This window comes from Puma concolor, chromosome D1 (assembly GCF_028749965.1).
Source record: "Puma concolor isolate L17-30 chromosome D1, mPumCon1.1.hap2, whole genome shotgun sequence".
NCBI lineage: Eukaryota > Metazoa > Chordata > Mammalia > Carnivora > Felidae > Puma > Puma concolor.
In genome coordinates this window covers 106,805,532-106,827,237 of record NC_141676.1, presented here as the reverse complement: position 1 = coordinate 106,827,237, position 21,706 = coordinate 106,805,532, and the positions used below count along the sequence as shown (strand labels likewise).

Here is a 21,706-nt window from a genome sequence, read left to right as displayed (position 1 = left end):
TATGTGTCTTAACCACTCTTTCTTAGTTTTAATATTATATACGATATAATAAGTTTATCCAGTTGTCAAAACCAGAAACCAAGGAGTATTTTGGTTCCTCCTTTCTTAACCCATTCAAACATAGAGAGCCTTGTAAACTCTACCTCCATGTTATGTTTTGATTATGCCCCCCTTTTTTACCTCTCTGTTGCCTTTTCCATGCTCCAGTTTTCCCTTATTTCTCATCCATTCTGTTGTGAGACCCTTTTGGTTGATAGCTCTAATTTCTATTTCAGTCCCCACATATCGATCTCTATAGTGTTCCCAGAGTGACTCTAAAAAGACAAAGTTGATCACGACACTCGCTTGATTAAAGCCCTTTATTGGCTTCTATTTCCCTCAAAATAAATTCCAAAGTCCTTAGCAGAATCCTTTTCTAACTCCCTTGCCTTGTCTCTCACACAGGCCCCCGCCTCATACATCTGATGCCCTAACCAAACCTAAATACATGGGCACTTCAGGCTCTTCACTCTTCCTAGATGTATTCCCTTTCCTTTTCACCTTGCTAAGTCGTATAAACCAATGATACTATCAACTTGCTAAGTCATAAACAGCTAAGAATGTAGTTAGACATCCACTTGGAAGGCTGTAACCAAAAAGATAGATGATAGTAAGTGTCAGTAAGAATACGGAGACATTAGAACCCTCATATACTGCTGGTGGGAATGTGAAATAGTGCGGCTGCTTTAGAAAACAGCCAGGTGGTACCTCAAAAGGTTAAACATTGGGGCGCCTGGCTGGCTCACGTTGGTGGAGCAATCGACTCTTGTTCTCAGGGTCATGAGTTTGAACCCCATGTTGGGTGTAGAGACTACTTTTAAAAAATAAAAAATAAATAAACATGTACCCTGTAGTGAATTGTAGTAATGTACCATAGGAAGTGTGGATCTAATGGTTTAAAAAAAAAAAAAAAGGTTTGGGGCTCATGGGTGGCTCAGTCAGTTAAGTGGCTGACTCCAGGTTTTGGCTGAGGTCATGATCTCCATCATGAGAGCCCTGAATCAGGCCCAGAGTCAGAGTTTGTGCTTACAGCATGGAGCCTGCTTAAGATTCTCTCTCTCTCCCTCTCTCTCTCTCTCTCTCTGCCCCTCCCCTGCTCAAGCACACATGCACATGAGACTTTCCCCCCACGAAAACAAATAAACTTTTAAAAAAGTTTAAACATAGAGTTATCATATAATCCAGCAATGCCACTCCTAGGTATATACTCGAAAGAAATGAAAACATATATGCACACAAAAAAAAAACAGTAGTGTTCATAGCAGCAGCATCGATAATCGTCAAAAAGTGGAAGTAACCCAAATGTCCACCAGCTGATGAATGGGTAAATAAACGATGATATCCATGCAATGAAATATTATTTGGCATTAAAAAGGAGTGAAGTACTGATACATGTAATGACATGGAAGAAACTTGAAAACATTACACTAAGGGAAAGAAGCTAGTCACAATGGAATACATATTGTATGATTCCACTTACATAAAATGTCCTAAATAGACCTATCTATAGAGACAACAAGTAGATTAGTTGTTGCCTAAGGCTGAGGGGTGGGCATTGGAGGATGACGGCTAATGGGGGTAAGGTATCCTCTTGGCTAATGAAATGACCTAAAACTGGTTGTAGTGATGGATGCCCAACTGTGTGAATATGTGAAAAACTATTAAAGTCTACACTTTGAATGGGTTAATAGTGTAGAACAATATCTCAATAAAGCTGTTAAGAAATTTTGATCATGGGTAACCATCTCCAATATTCCTTGCATGTCCAGGAAATATATTCCTTTTAAAGGACCCCATAGCAGACATTTTAAAGAGACATCATAGAATCTTGAAAAGATGTCTTAGAATTGCCCTTTTATTTGCCTGCTGTCCTACTCAATTCTTAATTCCTTTAGAGCAGACATGTCTTATTTTTGTACTTAGCGTATAGTGGGCACTCAAATATTTATTGAATGATTAAGCATTGTCAATTTCCGGAACAAAGATCAGACCCAGTGAAATATTCAAAATAAAACATAAAGTATGAAATAGAATTTTTCTAAACAAGAAAATATGTATTACCTCTAAACCAGTAGTCAAAAACATCCATCTGGTCTTCTAAGTGTTGTATCTTACTGAAGTTACATGCATTTATTATACATTATTTCCTAGAATTATTCTATAAAAAATGATAGTTTAAAAAAAGGTAGGGGTGCCTGGGTGGCTCAGTCAGTTGAATGTTGGACTTTGGCTCAGGTCATGATCTCACCATACATGGGTTCAAGCCCCATGTCAGGCTCTGTGCTGACAGCTTGGAGCCTGGAGCCTGCTTTGGATTCTGTGTCTCCCTCTCTCTCTGCTCCTCTCCCACTCATGCTCTGTCTGTCTCTCTCTCTCTCTCAAAAATAAATAAACATTAAAAATTTTTTAATAAATAAATAAATAAATAAATAAAGGTAAAGCACTTAGTACAGTGCCAACCACATAGTAAGCGCTCAATAAATATTAGTTAATATTAAATAAATAAATAAATAAATGCTAGTTAGAATTGCCTCAACAGACTTGTAGCATAATTCAAATATGAATGAAGCAGAATTATGGATGAGCTAGCTTGTAAAACTGAGGGAAAAATCCTTAAATATACTGGACTAGAAAAGTCCTACACTAATGACAATGAACAGCCATAGCAGAAGAGGCGATCTGGAAAAGAAGAACAATAAAGAACTAGTCTCACTTGAGTCCAGTTAAAATGCACCAAAAAAGTGACCCTACACATTTTGAACAAATTTGTCAAAAACATAAATATCAAGATCTAGTATGCAAAATATGATTTATTTAACACCAAGTCATTAAGATTATGTTTGCTTGAGAAATCTGGTAATCCACTAAAATGATTAAAGTTGACACATGGTTTCCAGGACATTCTCAGATTTTTACACTATTTAATTCAGCCTCTATCAGTTAAGTTTTTTTGCATACCAGGAACATAAAAGCATTGTCAAAATAAATTAAACAAAAATAAGGCATAAGACATTCTGAAGTAAGGAAGGTCTAGAGCTGGCCAATTTAGCAATTCCGTGACCCATCAAGAACCTGGAGTCCTGCCACCTTCTTGCTCAGCCATCCTCAGCATATCATGGATGGTCCCTCATGGTTTCAAGATGCTTACAGCAATCTGAGTGCCACATCATCATGCTCCAATACCCAATAGAAGAAGAAAAAAAAAAAAATCTCTCCTTCCCACTTTTCTCCCTTTCTCTCTTTTGGTGAGTCTTTTTAAAAACTCAAAACCTCTTCCAGAAGCACCTCCAGCAAACTGCCCTCCTGTCTCATTAGCCATAATTGGGTCATGGCCTTTTCAAGACTAATCTTGACAGAGGGAAGGGAATCTCCATGATTGGTTTGGGCTAATCAAGATAGACCACCTGGGGCACCTCGGTGGCTCAGATGGTTAAGCGTCCAACTCGTGATTTGGGCCCAGGTCATGACCCCACATCATGAGCATGGGGCTTCACACTGGTTTGGAGCCTGCTTAAGGTTCTCTCCCTCCCTTCCTCTGCCAGTCCCCCACTCATACTGTCTCTCAAAAAAGGAAAAAGATAAGATCACTTGTGGCTGGAACCAGCTGGAACCAAGCTGGAGCTTGGGTTCACTTTCCTGAAGCACATGGCGAGGAAGTATATGGTGGATACCTAAACCAACTGGGGAGCTGTTGGCAAGACTGAAGGTGGTATATAGGTTGGTCAGACCCCCAAGAGTATCTGCAACACAACCACAAAAATTAGCTGGCTAGACCATGGCATTTCCGATTATTAGGAAGTTGTTTTTCAGGAGGGAACATTTTGAACCTGTATAGATGTGCAATTTATATCGTCCTAGCTCCACACACCTGCATCATGAAAAATGTCGGCAACTGTTTTGTGTAGAATATTTTAAAAGTGTGGCCAACCTCCAATCTGTAGGCGTTGTGGAGGCAGGAATCTCACTTCACCTCATGGTCAGTCGTTGTGGGAGGTCAGAAATTAGGTAGATGCTGCTACAGCAAAATAGGAGTTGTCTGCAAACATTTATCCCAGATAACCCACACCAGGGCTATTTTTCATTAATTGAGTCAGAAGTTTTGTCTGGAACCACAAGTGGAATGGGGGTGTTTTTGTAGAGTAAACTGTCTTTGTTTAAGCTAAATAATAGAATCCCTTACTGATCAATGATTAATTGTAATTCTAAAACAATTTTTTATGGTGGGTGGCGGTCATTGAATTGGTTCTCAAAGGAAAATTTATTGCTAAATAATTTAGGGATTACGACTGAAAGGCTTGTTTGGTGATAGTCGCCCAAGTAAGTCCTGGTTATTTCTCTTGTGAATCAGCTGAAGGCAGCAGGAAAATGTCACCATTGGGGGCACTACCTCCTGCCTGGCAACATGATGAATTGCAGACTCACTAAGGCCTTTCATGCATTGTTATCCAGAGTTTGTTCAGATTTATTGTTGGAAATGAGGGCTGAAATCAAGGAAGGAGACAGAGGAACTGATATTCCTTGAACTCTGCCAAGGGTTTTACCTGTTTTCTCCTTAATTTACTCCTCACAACAGTCTACAAATCAGTGCCACATGTTACAAATGTAATACCTAAGGGCTAGAAAGGTTAAGTGACTTGTGAAATTTACACTCTTAGTAAGTAATGGAGACAGCCATTCTGACTCCAATATCCCCAGAAGCCCCTAAATCATAATGCGGTGACTAAATGGGTCTGCTGTATGTCCACATTAATTTTTTAAAACACAGAATATTCAAACACAAGACAGTTATCTGTTGCTGAATAGTATTTTATTAGCTTAATAATTTGGGCCTGCCCTTAGCATTAATAAGCTTCAGCACTAATCACAAGATTTTCATTCATTGGTGGGGACATTTTCTTGTTTTAAAAAATGCAGTCAGAGAAAGGGCATCTACTTCTTGGGGGCTGCGGTAACAGCAGGCTTCTCTTCACGGGTGATGGGAATGGTACGCTCAGGGCCAGAGGCCTGCTTCCTTGGTCCATTCACAGTGAGGACCCCATCAGATGACAGGGATGAAGTAATGGCGAGAGGGTCCACATCAGCTGGGATCCGGTATTTCCTGTGGAACTCCCGGGAGATGAAACCATGTTCATCCTAATCCAAGAGAGGAAATGAGGAAATGAGGAAAAAGAGAGGTAAGAACAGGAAGTAGCACCAATTGCTGAGAACTCAGACATCCTTCTTCCCCTTAGGTGTGACCATACGCCTTTGCAACAAGACAGGAAAACTTAACAGCTGTTCTGGTTGGGGCTGAGATAAAGTTGCCTAGGTGGTCACTCCTACCAAGGAGAGTCTGAGAAGTCAAAGAGCAAAACCTTGAAGGCTCTCCAGATTGAGGCATGGATATTTTTATGGGTATTTCCCAAAGGTTTAGATCAATGTTTGTTGGGCCTACAGGATCTAGAATATTGTCCATCATTGAAGATCTGAGTCCCTAAGGAAGCCCAAAAATTGTCCTGACTCTTCAGGAATGTCCCAGAATGTTCCAGACCAATAGGACTGCTGCCAAAAACAACAACAAGAGCAACAAAACTTCACCCAGGGAGACTATGACCCAAAGTTAAATCCCATAAGCAAAACTGAAACAGCCTGAGGACCTCAAACCTTACTGTCTGATGCACAAGTATCAGAGTTATCAACAATTGGTCAGCAGCTGCCACATTTAAAAACCCTCCCAGAAATTAATGAGAATCTGTTCCATATTCTAGGATTCTGCTAAACACTAGCTGATTCTAATCTTTATACCAGCATGTAGGCAGACAGGCTCTCAATTAAGTGGTTTCCACATGGGCTGCAGGGTTTTAGCTGCTGAGTGTAGCTCTGAAACTTAGGCAAAGCCAGTTGTTGAGCATTTAGATGGGCTAAAGATGAGAGGATTCAGGAGCATATGAAAACAACATCCCAAAGTCAAGGGTCTTCAGGGTACCTGCAATTCATATAGTGACGTAAAGCAACCACATGTCCAACAAATGCTATTCCTAAATCAGTGGTCCTCAACTTTGAATGTACGTTAGAATTACCTAGGGAGCTTCCCCCCACCTTGCCCCTTTAAAAAATGTTGATGCCTGGTGCCCACCCCTAAAAATTTTGGTCTGTAATATGCCTAAGCACTGGAACTTTTTCATTCCCCTAGTGATTCTAAGGTGGCCAAAAACTATGGGCTTAAATGGGAAGTAAACATCCCATCTATCCCACCTAAGGCAATCAAATCAGAATGAACAACAAAGATCACTTCTCTGGCCCAAACAACAACAGCAGGTCTGTCCCTGTCCCAGACCTTTCTGGCTTAAGACTGGAGGTTGCCCGACTCAGAGGCTGATGGCAGTGTCTGGCATATAGTTTTCACTGAATGAATGAGAAGGGAAAGCAAGCTACGCACCTGGCGCTCTTCATGTTTGCCGTGCACCTCAATCACGTCTCCCAACACCTTGACCTTCAGTTCCTCTGGAGAGAAGTGCTTCACATCCAGGTTGACAGAGAATCTATCCTTCTCCAGACGCATCTAGAAATGGCAAGGGGGAGAAAAGATGGTAGGAATGTGGATCACACTAGTACAGTCTCATCATTCTGCAGACTTTATCCTCCTTTTTTTTTTTTTACTAAAAAAATCCCATTTTGAATAAACATGGCTCTCTGGTTCAGGGGAGTCACCACAGTGATACCCAAGGCATAGCACATGGGCATCAGATCCTAACTTTATTTACAGGGACAGGAAAGAAGACAGGCCACCCAGGCCAATCAAAAGGATGGGTCTGGGCAAGGTTTCTGCTGCCTCTCTGACCCTGATGCCCGGCCTTGTCATTTGTCCATGAGACAAAGGCCCCTTCTTCTTGCTCAGACCTGTGCCAAGTTTCCCACCCACTCAATCTGGAATGTTCTCCTAGCCCTGATTGTCCTTCCAAAGCCCTTGCTCACTCAGCTCCTGTTTACTCATACTTGAATATTTTTAAACCAGTGTATTATCTGTGACAGCTCTGTTAATCTTATCTGTTCACCCCATTCTCCCACCTTCTTAGGACAAGTGAGGAGGGGCCTCAAGAATTGGCCTATATTCTTTTCTCCTTAGGTATGGGCCCAGGTCAGTGCCCTGTCACAGCCCTGAGAAACCTGGGAAATCACAGACAAAGTAATTGAAAGGAAGAAAATAGTGGTTGCTGTCTCCAGCTCCATGCAGTGGAGATGAAAAACTCAGCATGAGGCAGGACTGTTTTCCTGATCTGAAACTTGAAGTAATAAAATTTATCAGGAGTATGAGGGATTAGAAGAGGTGAGCAAAGGAGTCTGAAGGCAGATCTTTCCCTGGATCTTTATGAATCAAACCAGAAAGGGGCATCCTACTTAGAAGTTAGGGGATAGAGGGTGATTTTCACAGCACATGGAAAAAAATGTAGTAAAGTAGGATACAGAAGAGCATCCGATACAAACAGACAACTGGGTGAAAGAACCAGTAACCCAGTCTTTCTTCCCTGGTGGACACACAAGTGCCTAAAACACTTAGATGTAGCCAGATGTAGGCAAGGAGAAAAAGGAGAGCAGGTGGATAGGTTTCCAGGAGGTTCCAGGAAGAACTCTCCTGTCCTGGCAGAGGGAAACTTACCTCTGAGAGCCCAGTGTCAATCCAGCTGGGTGCCCGCAGGAATGAGGGTGGCCGGAGGTAGAAGGGGCTCAGGGAAGTAGAAGTTGGGAAGAGATCAGACTCCAACAGGTGCTCCCCGAAGAACTGGTCAAAGAGGCGGCTGGGGGAGTGGAAAGGAAAGAAGGGCCGGCGGATCCAGGGGTGGTGGATGGCGATGTCCATGGTGGCTAGGTGAGTGGAGGGGGTCAGCTGGCTGGTCAGCTCCTTCAGCCGCAGCAACAGCCAGCCCCTTATATACGCAGTCTTGTGAAGCTTCTGGAATGGTGATGTCAGGAGTTTTATTATCCCAGCTCACCGCCCGTTCATGGAGACTTGTGATCGGGGATTTGGCAGTGTGACACATACCCAGTACTCACTGAGCTAAGAAAAGAGAAATACAAACACGTCTGAGCTGGCCAGTGACTTCTGCTGGTCTTGTTTCACTAGCTTTCCGTCCACGCCCAATGCCCCCCCCCCCCCCCCTTCTCTGGAGTTGGGTTGAAGTCAGGAATCCTAAGCAGGAGGGTGCTGTGCCCCTCCTCCTCCTCTGCAGCCTAGCATGCCAGGGGAATTGGGCCAGCGACTATCTTGGGCCTGGGCAGGAACTGGAATCTTCCTAGGCTGGGCCCCAGGGACATTAACTCTTTGTGGGTCTCTAGAGGAGAGCAGTGATCACCAACAAGTCAGTGCCAGGCATCTGTGTGGTGCCCAGGGTCTACCCGGGTTCAGGAAAGGACTCTGACATTGATCTGGGCAGGGGGACCCTTCCCTCCACCCCAAAGAAAAGGTGGAAAAGTTTCTTGCATCTCTCACCTTCCATAGCACACAGAACATTTAAACCAGGAGAGCTTTATGAAGAAGGGTGCAAGGTGCCTGGGAAGGAGGAGGAGAGGAGGCAATGTGGAAAATGTACAAACTGAGGGTTTCAGCGAGGCCTCTCCAGGGCCTCCCACACCAGCCTCCCCATCCCCAGCTGGCTGCCCAGCCAGAACCCCCAGCTGTCCCTTCGGGCAGCCTGTGACAGCTGAAGGGTGTGAGGCGGGGGGGAGAGCACGGGGGTCCAGGCGGGGCTGGTCGCACACTTGTCACTGGCGCTCAGGGCCCCGGTTCCCCGCCCCTCCCCCGCCCCAGGCTCGGCACTATTTTGGGTGGTGTAGACCCCGCCCCCACCCCCGACCGAGCCCCGGCTCTCCAGGCAGCTGGAGGGGTCGCTACACCGCGGACCAGGGCCACCGACGCCTCTGCAGCCATGTCAGGCCGCTCGGTGCCACATGCCCACCCGGCCACCACCGAGTACGAATTCGCCAACCCCAGCCGTCTGGGCGAGCAGCGCTTCGGAGAAGGTATGGCACAGACGCCACCCCCCTTGCTTCCCACCCCCACCTCCTGAAATTCTGGGCTGACCTCCCAATGGTACTGGCCTCCACCCCACTGCAGGCTTAACTGAACTCCTGGGGCGAGCCATCTCCCACCCCAAACTCCCCCTCCGTCCCCAGCCAAGCAGGGCTCGGTCCCCTTCCTACTGACCTCGGGGCAGACGCGGTGCCCGCAAGGCTCCCATGCCTGTCCCTGACCCCCTCGCTGTGCCTTCTGGTTCCCCTTCTGTCCACCCAGCCCCCTTTTGGTTTGCCCTCCTCCACCCCCCAGTCTCCTTCCCCATCTCAGTCCCCTCTTTCCAGTTGCCTCCTTCCAGTTGCTAATTCCCATCCCCACCCCCACCCCCGCCTCATTTTCCTACTTCTCCTGACTCCTCTCCTGCTTTCCCTGCTCCTCCTCTCCTGATCTCCCCATTTCACCCTTGTTCCCACCCCATTCTCCCTCATCCTGCCTCTTGCCTTCTTTCTCTGCCCCTCAGGCCTCCTGCCAGAAGAGATCCTGACCCCCACCCTCTACCACGGCTACTATGTGCGGCCCCGGGCCACCGCAGCTGGGGAGGGCAGCAGGGCAGGGGCCTCGGAGCTCAGGCTCAGTGAGGGTAAATTTCAGGCGTTTCTGGATGTGAGCCACTTCACCCCAGATGAGGTGACTGTAAGGACTGTGGACAACCTGCTGGAGGTGTCTGCCAAGCACCCCCAGCGCCTGGACCGCCACGGCTTCGTGTCCCGAGAGTTCTGCCGCACCTATGTCCTGCCTGCTGACGTGGACCCCTGGCGGGTCCGCGCAGCTCTCTCCCACGATGGCATCCTTAACCTGGAGGCACCTCGGGGTGGCCGACATTTGGACACGGAGGTCAACGAGGTCTACATCTCCCTGCTCCCTGCGCCTCCAGATCCAGAGGAAGAGGAGGAGGCAGGCAGAGTGGAGCCCTGAGTGCCCTGGAGCCAGCACCCAGTGAGCCCCTTTCCACCTCTCGCCGTGATAGGAGCAGCTGCCCACCGCCCCAGAGGTAGCAGCATCCTTGGGGGAAGGGAAAAGTGCATGGCCCACAATGTATGGTTTGGTCCCTTGAGACATGTCAAAGTGTTTGTTTAGTCCTGGGTGGAGCTGAATAAACCCCAATCTCAGGGCCTTGTCTGTGCTTCTCCCTATTCTGTGGCCTGGACGATGGGATGGGCAGGGAGGGAGGAGGTCATAGCCAGCTAGACAAAAAGCTCCTCAGTTAGATGTACCCAACGTCACAGCACCCTGAGCTCACACTTGGATGCTGAGATCATACCCGGAAGCTGACACTGGCTCCAGATCAAATTCCTAGCCATAATTTTCTCACAATGCAACAAAAGAGAGAGTGATCCTGGGAGGGAAAAGGGATATGCCATCCAAACAGCCCAGAGGGCACTGTCTGAGCTGGTGATTAGAGACACAAAAACAAGGGTCTCCAGCCTGTCTGGCCTGTGTTGGGTAGGGGTTGGGGAAATCGTTTGAGGCTGGGGAGCGTTGACTAAAGCCCAGTTTTCCTGTAGTAAGGTCTGTCTGCTGAAAATGGTGTCTAATTCTGAGCGATGGAGTATGCCTATGCAGGGCACAGACACAGGAGCCTCTGCCACTGTCACCAAACCACAAAGTCTCTCCAACCTCCGCACAGGGACACCTTTTGTTTCTAGTCTTGGAACATCCTAAAGAGAGGAATCACTGCATCACCCACCCAATCCGAGTCTAAATACAGGGGGTCTAGGATTACTTGTGTGGTGGTGATGGCCAGAGAACCTTCCTTTGGACGCAGAGTCTTAATACGAGGGATATGCTGTGTTCAGGAAAGCGTGCGTGCCTGACTTCTCAATTCCTCCTTGTAGTTCATTGCATGTGTATGATTTGAGGAGTGTCCAGACGAGCTCCCCTGCCCCCAAAAATATATGTTTTACCAGATTGTGGTGGACACCTCAAATTCTTCCATTACAGTGGTTGATTCTGAACTTTTTTAGGTTACAGACCCGGGTGAAAAATCTAGCAAAAGCAATAGATCCTGTTAGCAGAAAAAATATACGTGCTCTCACGTTTGCCCTACAATTTGAATAGGTTCACACAGCTCTTGAGATCCATTCATGTACCCCTTCGTAGGCATCTGTGAATTCCCAAGATAAGAACCCTCACTCAAAGAATTCAATTCTTGGTTAAAAGATTACCATCTATTAATAATGAAAGCATGCATCAGAGAAAAAACTATTGATATATTCTTTTGTTCATCCATTCATTCAACAAGTATTTATCAACCCCCAGGTAATATACTATGGAGGATGTACATTACAAACATAAAATTTAAAAACTATGCTCTTTTATTGTCTACTCTGGGGAAACTTACATCTAGTTGTGAAGAAAAGGAGATTAGAAAGGATTCTAATTGGACTTCAGCCAAAATGACTTTACAATGATCTATTCTGTAATTGTTATTTTTACGGGAGATTTATTTAAAAGAAAGGCTTCCTGGGACACCTGGGTGGCTCAGTTGGTTGAGCATCCAACTTCAGCTCAGGTCATGATACCAAAGTTCATGAGTTCAAGCACTGCATTGGGCTCTGTGCTGACAGCTCAGAGGCTGGAGATTGCTTTCGATTCTGTGTCTCTCTCTCTCTCTCCGCCCCTCCCCGACTCATGCTCTGTTTCTCTCTCTCTCAAAAATAAATAAACATTTAAAAAAATTATCAAAAAAATAAAAGAGAGGGTTCCTTAGCTAGAAAAAAAAATTGAAATCTCTGATTCAGTCCGAATCCCCACACCATTCAAACTCTTTTATGACCATTAGTCAACTTCTTCCCGGACATTAAAAAAAATTTTTTTTATTCATTTTTGAGACAGAGCATGAGCAGGGCAGGGGCAGAGAGAAAGGGGGGCGGGGCAGAGGATCCTAAGCTGGCTCTGCACTGACAGCAGAGAGTCCAATGTGGGACTTGAACTCATGTACTGAGAGATTGTGAAGTGAGCCAAAGTCGGTCACTTAACCAACTAACTGAGTCACCCAGGCACCCCTCTCTGGGCATTTTAAGTGATGGGGAACTTTGTAAGTTCTTTCTCACAGTTCTTCATCAGAACTCTTTGGACATAATTCTTTTTTTTTTTTTTTTTAATTTTTTTAGCGTTTATTTATTTTTGAGACAGAGAGAGACAGAGCATGAATGGGGGAGGGTCAGAGAGAGGGAGACACAGAATCTGAAACAGGCTCCAGGCTCTGAGCTGTCAGCACAGAACCCTATGCGGGGCTCGAACTCACGGACCGCGAGATCATGACCTGAGCCAAAGTCGGCCGCTTAACCGACTGAGCCACCCAGGCGCCCCTCTTTGGACATAATTCTAATAAATTCTTCCTTCTATTGGCCCAGAATCTTCATTTCAGTAACTTCTGCTTATTGGTCTGGTTGTGTCCAGAAAATCAATGTAATCCTTCTTTCACTTGGAAGCCCCTTTTAGATATTTTAAAATAACTATCCCGTCCTCTTAAAGTTTCTCTCTCCCAAGTAAACATGCCTAATTCTTTTAACTATATCTTACAAAACTTTTTTAGAAAGTTTATTTTTTAAAAAATGTTTGTTTGTTTGTTTGTTTGTTTAAACTATCTCTACACCTAACATGGGGCTCAAACTCACAACCCCGAGATCAAGAGTCACATGCTCCTCTGACTGAGGCAGCCAGGTACCCCTAGAACTTTCCAAACTATTTATCACCTAGACAACTTTCTCTAGAACACATTGCCTTTTGACAGTGTAACTTGGAATTCAACATGTGGATTAAAATTATTATTCTAGGGGCGCCTGGGTGGCGCAGTCGGTTGAGCGTCCGACTTCAGCCAGGTCACAATCTCACGGTCTGTGAGTTCGAGCCCCGCGTCAGGCTCTGGGCTGATGGCTCAGAGCCTGGAGCCTGTTTCAGATTCTGTGTCTCCCTCTCTCTCTGCCCCTCCCCCGTTCATGCTCTGTCTCTCTCTGTCCCAAAAATAAATAAACGTTGAAAAAAAAAATTAAAAAAAAATTATTATTCTAGTCATGGACTGACTGATACAGACTTCAGTGGAATAATCAATTCCCTTGTTTATCACTGTAGACTTCTATTAATACTGCTTAAGGTAGATCAGGTTTTCTGGGTACCACAATACACTGTTGGTTCCTTTGGAGTTTCTGGTCATAAAATCTCTTTGATGTTTTTCTTAAAATTTTTCCTTTAAATTAGAGAGAGTGGCTGAAAAGGGACCAGGTTGTTGGAGGGCTTTGAGTGCCAGGCTAAGACGTTCAGATATCAGGATGAAAAGAATACTGTTGATGCTGGCGCATAGAAGGGCTTGCTAGGAAGAAGCATAGCCATGAAGTAAAATGCTAGTGCAATGATCCAGCACAAGAAGATAAAGTGAGATGCTTTGCCATCTGACAATTAGCTGAGAAGAAGTGATAACAATAGGTAGGACTTACTGAAAGCTTCCCACATGCCAGGCTGTGGACTAGAACTTTGTATACATTATCTCACGTAATCTTCACCCAATCCTCTATAACTCTCACTCTCATTATGCCCATTTCTCACAAGGAGACAGGATGGGGAGGAAGGAAATGTCCAGTGTACGCTCTGTGGAGTGCAGGGCTGAGTGGTGGGTCCTGAACATCCACAAGGGGCATACAAATAACAGGGCATCTGGGCAGTGTGGGGGTGGGAGCCCTGAAGGCAAGCCTTATGGGTTTCGCAAATTCTCCCAGAGCCCACATTTTGTATGGAGGAATTTGCTTGACTGTACCCTGCTCGCTGGTGAGTGCAGAATGCTTCTAACTTTGGGTCATTGGAGGGAGAGTCTGCCTTGAGTTGGAAGCAGAGATTCTGTAGTTCTGTACTGAACATGAGGAAGTGAGTGGTCAAGATGTGCTGAGAGGCCATTCCAGTCATAGAACCATGTGATTTCTGACCAGAAAGGAGATTAGGTAATGAGTTTAGTCCTCCTCTCTTTCACCATCGTGGAAAAAAAGTGATCTGCTCACATCAATTCCAAAAGCAAGGGAGGATATGAAAGGAACCCATTTCCCTAAATTAAAATTTCCTAGAGACTCCAGTATTCAAACCCAGATTCTGGACAGGGATAATAAGAAATTGATACTGATTACCTTGAAAGTGAAACTCCACTAAACCTGAGTAGTACTGGGAAACACAAGGTAAGACCCTTGACTCCATTGTAGAGAATGTATTTCAATGACCGTGTGATGTAGTAGAGAAACATTTACTAAGGAAACCCAGAGCCCTTTGCCATCTCAGGTTTCTTTTCACTGAAGCTTGACGCTCAAAGTTATGGCTTCTTCAAAGCAGCTCCAAATCCCAAAGGTGAGATAGCTCTCACCTGGAGCCCACGTGTGTTCCTCTACCACTTGGCTGGTAACAGTCACCTGGGAATCATTCCAGCAGGTGGCTTCCAAAGTCCAACCTGCTAGGTTGAAATCTGACACTGATAGAGACTCCCCGGGAGCTCTTACTGAAAGCTAAACCAGGAACCAGGAAATGCACAAGCCTCTTTATGTAGAAAAACAGCTGGGCTCCCTCCGCGGCAACAGAGCACCATGGGAAACCGGCTTTGCTGCGGGGGACACTGGTGAGTAGGGGCAGGGGGTGGAGGGTAACATCTCTGTTCGTGGACACGCAGGCCAAGAGAATAAGAGAAAGAGTGCAGCTAGTTCTCTACCAACCTCCCACAGCCACCTCCCTCTGCCTGGCACACCTCCCGGGTGCCAACACCAGAGCATTACCTCTTTCTGTGCTCACGTCTTTCAGAGAACACAGCCAAGCCTGCTGACGGTAGAATGGGCCAGAGCAGGATGGGAATGGTGAATTGGCACGGTTTCTCTCTGTCCTTCTCTTCCTCTCCTTTCCTTTCTCTCCCTTCCCTTCTTTCCCAGATGATGATGATAATTAATTATAGCATTGGCGAGCTTGCTATGTTCCAGGCACTTTTCAAGGGAGGTTTTTTTTTTTCTTAACGTTTATTTATTTTTTTTGGGACAGAGAGAGCCAGAGCATGAACGGGGGAGGGGCAGAGAGAGAGGGAGACACAGAATCGGAAACAGGCTCCAGGCTCTGAGCCATCAGCCCAGAGCCCGACGCGGGGCTCGAACTCACGGACCGTGAGATCGTGACCTGGCTGAAGTCGGACGCTTAACCGACTGCGCCACCCAGGCGCCCCCAGGCACTTTTCAAACAATCTCGTTTACTCTTCCCCACAATGCTATGAGGGGAGGTGGCCTTACACCTCCTGTTTTTACAGCTGAGAAGCTGAGGTTCAGAGAAGTTGACTTGTCCCAAGTCACATGGCTAGTGAGCAAATAAATCAACATTCCAATCCAGGCCTGTCTGACTTCAGAGCCCAGACTTTTAACCACTACATAATTCTGCCCTCTCAAATCAAGGAAATCAACTTTGGAGAAATGTTTGTTTAAAGGGGTAGAAGTGGAGAAAAGGAGAATATCCATGAAATATTTGAATATAGCTTTCACACTTGTGTGACTTTCGGCAAATCCTGTAACTTCTCTTTTTCCTCATGTGTACAATATAGATAGCATGACCTATGTTGTTTAGATCATAGGTTTGAAGAGCAGAGGATATGTGAAAGCCTCACAGTAAATTATTCATAGTGTTTTTACTGTTCTTTCCCAGAGTTGTAACCACTCCAAACTCCCGGACCTGGTTTTATCCTGTTCACTGTTTTCTTAGCTATACATTCCAAGCCTGGGTCAGTCTTGAGGATGTCTTGCTTGTGAAAAAAAAAAAATCATCATTATATTTAGAAAAATAGATAAGGCACATTGAAAAGCACATATGATTTGGAATCTGTACATTGGATTCAAGTCCAGTTCTTATTACTCATTCATTTATCAAACAAGTATTATATTGAATACCTATATATACCACGTATAATGACAGATGCAGAGGACGTAGCAATAATAGGAAATTTGGCCCCTCCCTCCTTGAGTAAGATACCAAAGTTCTAGGGCCTTAGTTGACCTCTCTGTAAGACGGAAACAATGATAAGTTTCCCAGAATTTTATCAGGATTGGGAGGAAAAAATTCACTTTTTAAACTCTCAGATATCCCGTAGACACAGGACATTTAGGAACATATAAGATTTTCTACAGAAAAGAGTGTAACAACTTCTTTCACTTCCTTTGTTCCAAGTTTTCATATTCTTCATTTTTGGTTAATTTTTCCTCTGATGGTGGTAATCATAGCAATCAGCTTTCACTGATGCTCATTATATGTCAGGCACTTAGCTGAGTATTTTACATTAATTATTTTATGTAATTCTTATGACAATCCATGGGGTTTAGGTTCTGTTATTATCCTTATTAATAAGAAAATGAAAGCCTGATTAAGCTAAAAACTTGCTGAAATTCACACAGCTAATCTGATAACATCAGTCTGGTGCTAGAGCCTGGCTGGAAACACTACCCCCCCGATATTCTAACCAAAATATACTTTTTTCCTCTTAAAATATTAGTAGATATTTTAAGTAGATCAATATTAGTAGATATTTTAAGTAGATAAATGTTGTTTCCCTCTGTTTCTCATTATCTCAATAAACTTACAGAGACTGATAGTATGACAACTAAAAAGATTTTTATTTTAAATTTATCATTATTATTATTATTATTATTATTTTCTGATTACAAAAGTAATACATTCACCACAGAAAATTTGGAAAGTATCAAAGAGCAGGAAATAAGCAACGATAAATATAGTAAATATAGCAATCATAAATGACAGAAACATTTTAGTATATTTCCATGTAATCCTCTCCTTCCTTTCTTTCTTCCTTTCTTTCTTTCTTTCTTTCTTTCTTTCTTTCTTTCTTTCTTTCTTTCTTTCTTTCTTTCTTTGTTTTTTTTTTTTTTTTGGTGCACCTCACAGTTACATTTATTCATGCCACAAAGGAAACCACACGTCCACAAGTGTGCAGCAATGCTCCATGTTCCCATCTAACAGTTTGCTGAGATTTACAGCCAGACTGAAGCTCCACCTGACGTGTACTCTAAGTAAAGTGGGTTAATGATAACCATGAGCAGGTGCAGGACTGGAAGCTTTCAAAGCTTTACTTCTTTTACCCTGGTCTTATAAACGATGAAGCCTATGCACCCCATTCCTACCCAAATATCCTGGTAAAATTGGGTATAGTAGGGCTTCGTGGGGACCCAAACATTTTTAACAAGAGTTGGAAACATCTGGGCACAGGACCCCCTCCCGCTCCCACTCAGCCCACCCCAACCTGCACAGTGACTCAGAAAGATCACCTCCATGCAATCCTTCTGAAATGTTTATGTGCATAGGTTTAATCCCAAAACATTATTATCTTTTTACTCACTTGACAAAGATTAAGATTTTCCATGCTATTGGGTGTTCTTCCAACATCTTTCTTTCTTTTTTTTTTTTTTTTCAAATTTTTGAGAAAGAGGGAGACAGAGTGTGAGCAGGAGGGTGGGGGATGCAGAGAGAGAGACAGACACACACACACACACACACACACACACACACACACACACACACACAGAATCCCAATGAGGGGCTTAAACCCCCAAACCACAAGATCACAACCAGAGCCATAGTCAGACACTTAACCAACTGAGTCACCCAGGCGTCCTCTTGCACATCTTTCTTAAGTGGATGTACAATGTTCCATTTATAGAAGATGCCATTTATGTAGTCATTTCCCGATGTTGGACATTTAGGGTATTTCCTATTTTTTGCAATTGTAAATAATGCTACAATGAGCATCCATATTTGCACCTAATTATTTCTTAGGATATGGAATTGCTACATCAGAGGATACACATTTTATGTTTAAGCCTCCTTATACTTCTTGTCAATTGCATTCTTGGAAAATTGAGTCATTTTTTTTCATACTACCAATACAGGAGAGTGCCCATTTAGTTTCCTGAATTCTGAGCTAAAAATAAAATCCTGTCAACTGTGAGTCTAACTGAATATTCCATTTAGGTTGTGTCCAGGCATTATATAGTATCCAACTTGGGAAAAGGCTCCATTCACTAAAATTGGGTCACCCAAATCTGTGACTTTAAAACTTATATTCTCTTCATCCATTTAAGTAGAAGTAAGTAGGAGAACAGTAGCAACAAGGGGGAAGGAATTAGAGGCTAAGATAAGGCTATGACCAGGCAGAGGTAAAAAATAAATTAATTAATAACAAAAATATAAAAAAAAAAGGGGGGGGGGAAGAGCTGAAGTAGCAGAAGCAGAAAATAGAAGTAGAAAGACCTAGAAGTGGTTTCAGAGTTTTTTTCTTCTGAACCACCTGTAAAGTTCCACCACTGATGGTGACTCTATCTGCTCTCAACTCAGCAAGCTGCATTAAAACCAAAAGCCACACCAAAACACAAAACTCTGTCAGAAGTGTGGGAAAATCCTGATTTTTCCGCAGCAGTAAAATGGACATGATTTAGAAGCTTCCCTCTCTCTCTCTTTTTCTATTTAGTTAGCAAAAGAAGGAAATTTCATTAGGGAGACAGAGGTCAGAACAGATAGGGTTGGCGCTGGTGAGAGTTGGAAATGTACTAGCAAGAAAAAGCATCCGGAGTAAGCTTCAAACTATTCAGCCTATTTCCTCAGACAAGTGTTTTTCTCTGGCCATCAAACAGTTGACAATCACGTAGACACCCTGGCTCCACTAGAGACCCCAGGGGCTCAGAAATGAGGTCTGTCCTGCAGCAAGGGCAGGGGAGCTGAGTCACTCACCAAATTCAGAGCTCCCTGTGCTGTGGATGTTAAAGGTTAAATATCTCTCACTTTCTCTGTTAATTAAAAACAAGGACATGGGAACAGGGAGGGAGATTGCCTGTTAGAAAAGGGCTTGGAGGGGTCCTAACTAGTTAACCCTGGTTGTGGCAGCTTCTGTGACTCCCAGAATGGGAACCCTATGTTAGCAGAGACTGTGGAACAAGAAAAATAACAAAACACTGAGTGCTGTAGCAAGAGGGTCTCTGAATCCAGGAATATCCCATTTTTTGGCAGGTTTCCCTTACCCTCTGCTGGGATTAGCCTGTTAGACAATCCCAGAATAGCCCTCAACCCAGCTATATCCCTGGCGTGTTGTGCCTGATTGCCTGAGGCTGTATTTTGGGTTTGGTTATGTCAGTTGTACCACTCCACCTTCCAGAGCCATCCTTGTGGGAGAGATGTGGTACCCTTGATCAACGCTTTCTGGCTGGCTCAGGGTGAATCGTTGTTAGAGGGAAGTGAGGGAAGGTCATCCCAGAATGTTAAGGAGGCACAGAACAAATGATAAAGGTGGGAAGAGAGAGGCCAGGACTCTTACACGTGGGTGATCTGTGTTTCACTTCACAGGAGCTGCCCATCAACTTCCCAGAGGAAAAAGAAAATGGGTAACTGGGCTTTGGGGGCGGGGGCTTGGAGTGGTCAAATTAGAGAAGAGAAAGTACTAGAACCAGTGTTTCTGGAAAGGGCATAAGAATGAAAAGGAGTCGCAGCCTTGGAAGGGATAAAGGGAGACAGTACACCAGAGAAGATCTTTTGGTTACTGGGTCCCAGATCAGCTCTGAAATTCTGGGTCTCATTCTTTCTGTTATCTTAGCGTGGCAAGCTTGGTTGTTCATTCTTTCATTCACCCAGCAAAAATTGAACACTTACAGTGTATATGAGGTGCGCTGCTGGGTCCCAAGGAGGCAGAGGAGCACAAGAAGAGCTGCAAATCAAGTCAGAGAGACTTGTTTACACATAAACAAGAACTGCAATGTAGTCTGCCAGTGCTGTAATAGACTCATACTCACACCATGGGAGAATGAGGGAAAACACCAACGTCGAAGGAATAATAGCAGATTCTCAGGCTGGAGGAGGAGCAGAGGAAAGGGTATTTCAGGCAGTGCAATTATCTCATGTAGAAGGAAGGTAGGAAGGAAGGAAAGGAGAAGGGGAGGGAGGAAGGAGAAAGAGACTGACTTGATTGAAAGTGACCAACTGTTTGGTGTAGCTGAGCACTCACACTTTGCACTGTAATAGTCTGTATGATTATCTGTCTCCTCCAGCAGACAGTAAGCTCCCTGAGGCAGAGAAAATAGCCTGCTCATCCTCCAATGCCCAGAATGGGTCACAGAGCCCAGCATACAACAGGCTCTCAGCATATATTTGTTGAACTGTGTTAGGGGTGGGTGAAAACTGAGGATGGAAGATATCAGTGGCAGAGTGTGAAAGGAGTCTGGATGTGGGGATGGTAGCAGTGAAAGGGGTGAACCCAGAGGCAGGGGGATTAGTTAGAAGCCCACTATAATAGTTTAACAGACCTTCAAAGAGGGCAAGCTCAGGCAGCTCAAGAGATAATGGATTTAAGGTGGATTTCTGCCTCTCAGAAAGCCAAGCAAGACGGACATTGAAGCAGCAGCAGCAGCAGCAGCAGCAGCAGAATGGCACCAAGGTAATGACAGGCCCCCGTCCCTTCCAGGGGGCTGTTCAGATATAGGATCTGAGGTTCCCGCTTTTTCACCCTGGGATGCATCTGGGTCATCTTGAACCAGAACTTGCTGGTTCTGTCCTACAAAGGAGCAGAGCGAGGGGACATCAGTATAGCTGACCCTGCTTTGCAGATGAGGGGCAAAAGCAAGCCAAGTACCTCCCTTAATGCTGTCAATTTCTTGCAGGCCCCTGACACAACAGGACGTATGTATGAGCAGGTGTTAGAGAAGCCTGCGTCTCAGGAGAGGAGTCGAGGCCTTAGTTTGAAGGAGAACAGCTTACATTATGCAGACATTCAAGTGTACAGCTGTACCCAGCCACGCTCTGCTCTGGAAGTGAAGCATCTTCAGTCAGAAAATGCTACAGAATATGCAACCCTTCGCTTCCCCCAGGCCACGCCCCGCTACGACAGCAAGAACGGCACCCTGGTGTGAGCCTTGGGGAGGAAGGGCCTGTTTCCGTCATTTCACCACTACTCCTGTGGGGAGACTTCTGCTTTGGGGAATTGGCTGGTGGCCCAGAGATGGCTGCCACGTTTTAAACTTAACTCCAGAACTCCAGTGAGAGTCCCCCATTCTTGCTCTCTCCTCTAGGCCTACCTTTAATTTGCCACCGTGAGCTTGGAGTTGTTTCGGGGCTGGTTAGGGGAGGATGGAGTTCCACAAAAGGAGGGACTAGGAGGAGCATGCCAAAATTTTTTTGACCCCTACCTTTGCTCTTGCTTTCAAGAAAAGTGAAGGAAGAACAGGTTACCTCAGCACCTAAGTTGATTTTGTTAGGCTTAATTTAATGGTGTCTCTTTTATACACCTTAAATCTAAAGCTGAAGAAGAAGTGCTCTGGAAAAGCATTCTGAGTTCTCATACCAGCCCCCAGGGCTGGCTTGGGCAATTCCCTCAATGGTTGGGTCAAAGGTCTCAGAACCTAAAAAAGACAAACGAGGGCAGGGGTGAGGCGTGGAGGAAGCAATTCCCTAACCACCGGTTACACGTATTTCAAGTCACTGACAGCACTGCGTGACCCGGAAACTCCCTTTGGCTGGACCGTAGGCTCTCGCAGGTGCGAGAGTCTCTGGGATCAATAAATCGCATAAGGAACATGCCTGGTGCGTGTTGCGGGGTGGGGGTCTGCGGGCTCTACGTAAGTG

The 21,706-nt window shown here is 44.9% G+C and overlaps 3 protein-coding genes and 1 pseudogene across 5 annotated transcripts; 2 read left to right on the top strand and 2 right to left on the bottom strand.

Annotated features, from left to right (window-relative positions):
* Positions 1 to 4,824: 4,824 nt before the first annotated feature.
* Positions 4,825 to 14,991, bottom strand: CRYAB (crystallin alpha B). 2 transcript variants are annotated; one of them, XM_086679136.1, is made up of 4 exons: positions 14,836 to 14,991; positions 7,676 to 8,074; positions 6,458 to 6,580; positions 4,825 to 5,172 (listed from the first exon to the last, which is right to left on the bottom strand). In XM_086679136.1, exons 2-4 carry the CDS (start codon positions 7,874 to 7,876, stop codon positions 4,969 to 4,971), a joined length of 528 nt encoding a protein of 175 aa, XP_086535262.1. In that variant the 5' UTR covers positions 7,877 to 8,074; positions 14,836 to 14,991; the 3' UTR covers positions 4,825 to 4,968. The 2 variants fall into 2 exon arrangements, with proteins under 2 accessions (XP_086535262.1, XP_025783700.1); XM_025927915.2 differs by lacking the exon at positions 14,836 to 14,991 and having other exon boundaries at positions 7,676 to 8,103.
* On the top strand, positions 8,842 to 10,201 carry HSPB2 (heat shock protein family B (small) member 2). Its single transcript, XM_086679135.1, has 2 exons — positions 8,842 to 9,036; positions 9,549 to 10,201. The coding sequence occupies exons 1-2, from the start codon at positions 8,943 to 8,945 to the stop codon at positions 10,001 to 10,003; spliced, it is 549 nt and encodes a 182-aa protein (XP_086535261.1). The 5' UTR covers positions 8,842 to 8,942; the 3' UTR covers positions 10,004 to 10,201.
* Positions 14,023 to 21,658, top strand: CD1H11orf52 (chromosome D1 C11orf52 homolog). Of its 2 annotated transcripts, XM_025927916.2 has the most exons (4): positions 14,173 to 14,681; positions 19,439 to 19,476; positions 20,458 to 20,522; positions 20,746 to 21,658. In XM_025927916.2, exons 1-4 carry the CDS (start codon positions 14,650 to 14,652, stop codon positions 20,992 to 20,994), a joined length of 384 nt encoding a protein of 127 aa, XP_025783701.1. In that variant the 5' UTR covers positions 14,173 to 14,649; the 3' UTR covers positions 20,995 to 21,658. The 2 variants fall into 2 exon arrangements, with proteins under 2 accessions (XP_086535263.1, XP_025783701.1); XM_086679137.1 differs by lacking the exon at positions 19,439 to 19,476 and having other exon boundaries at positions 14,023 to 14,681.
* Positions 17,126 to 17,353, bottom strand: LOC147576975 (ATP synthase F(0) complex subunit j, mitochondrial pseudogene; annotated as a pseudogene).
* Positions 21,659 to 21,706: the final 48 nt, after the last annotated feature.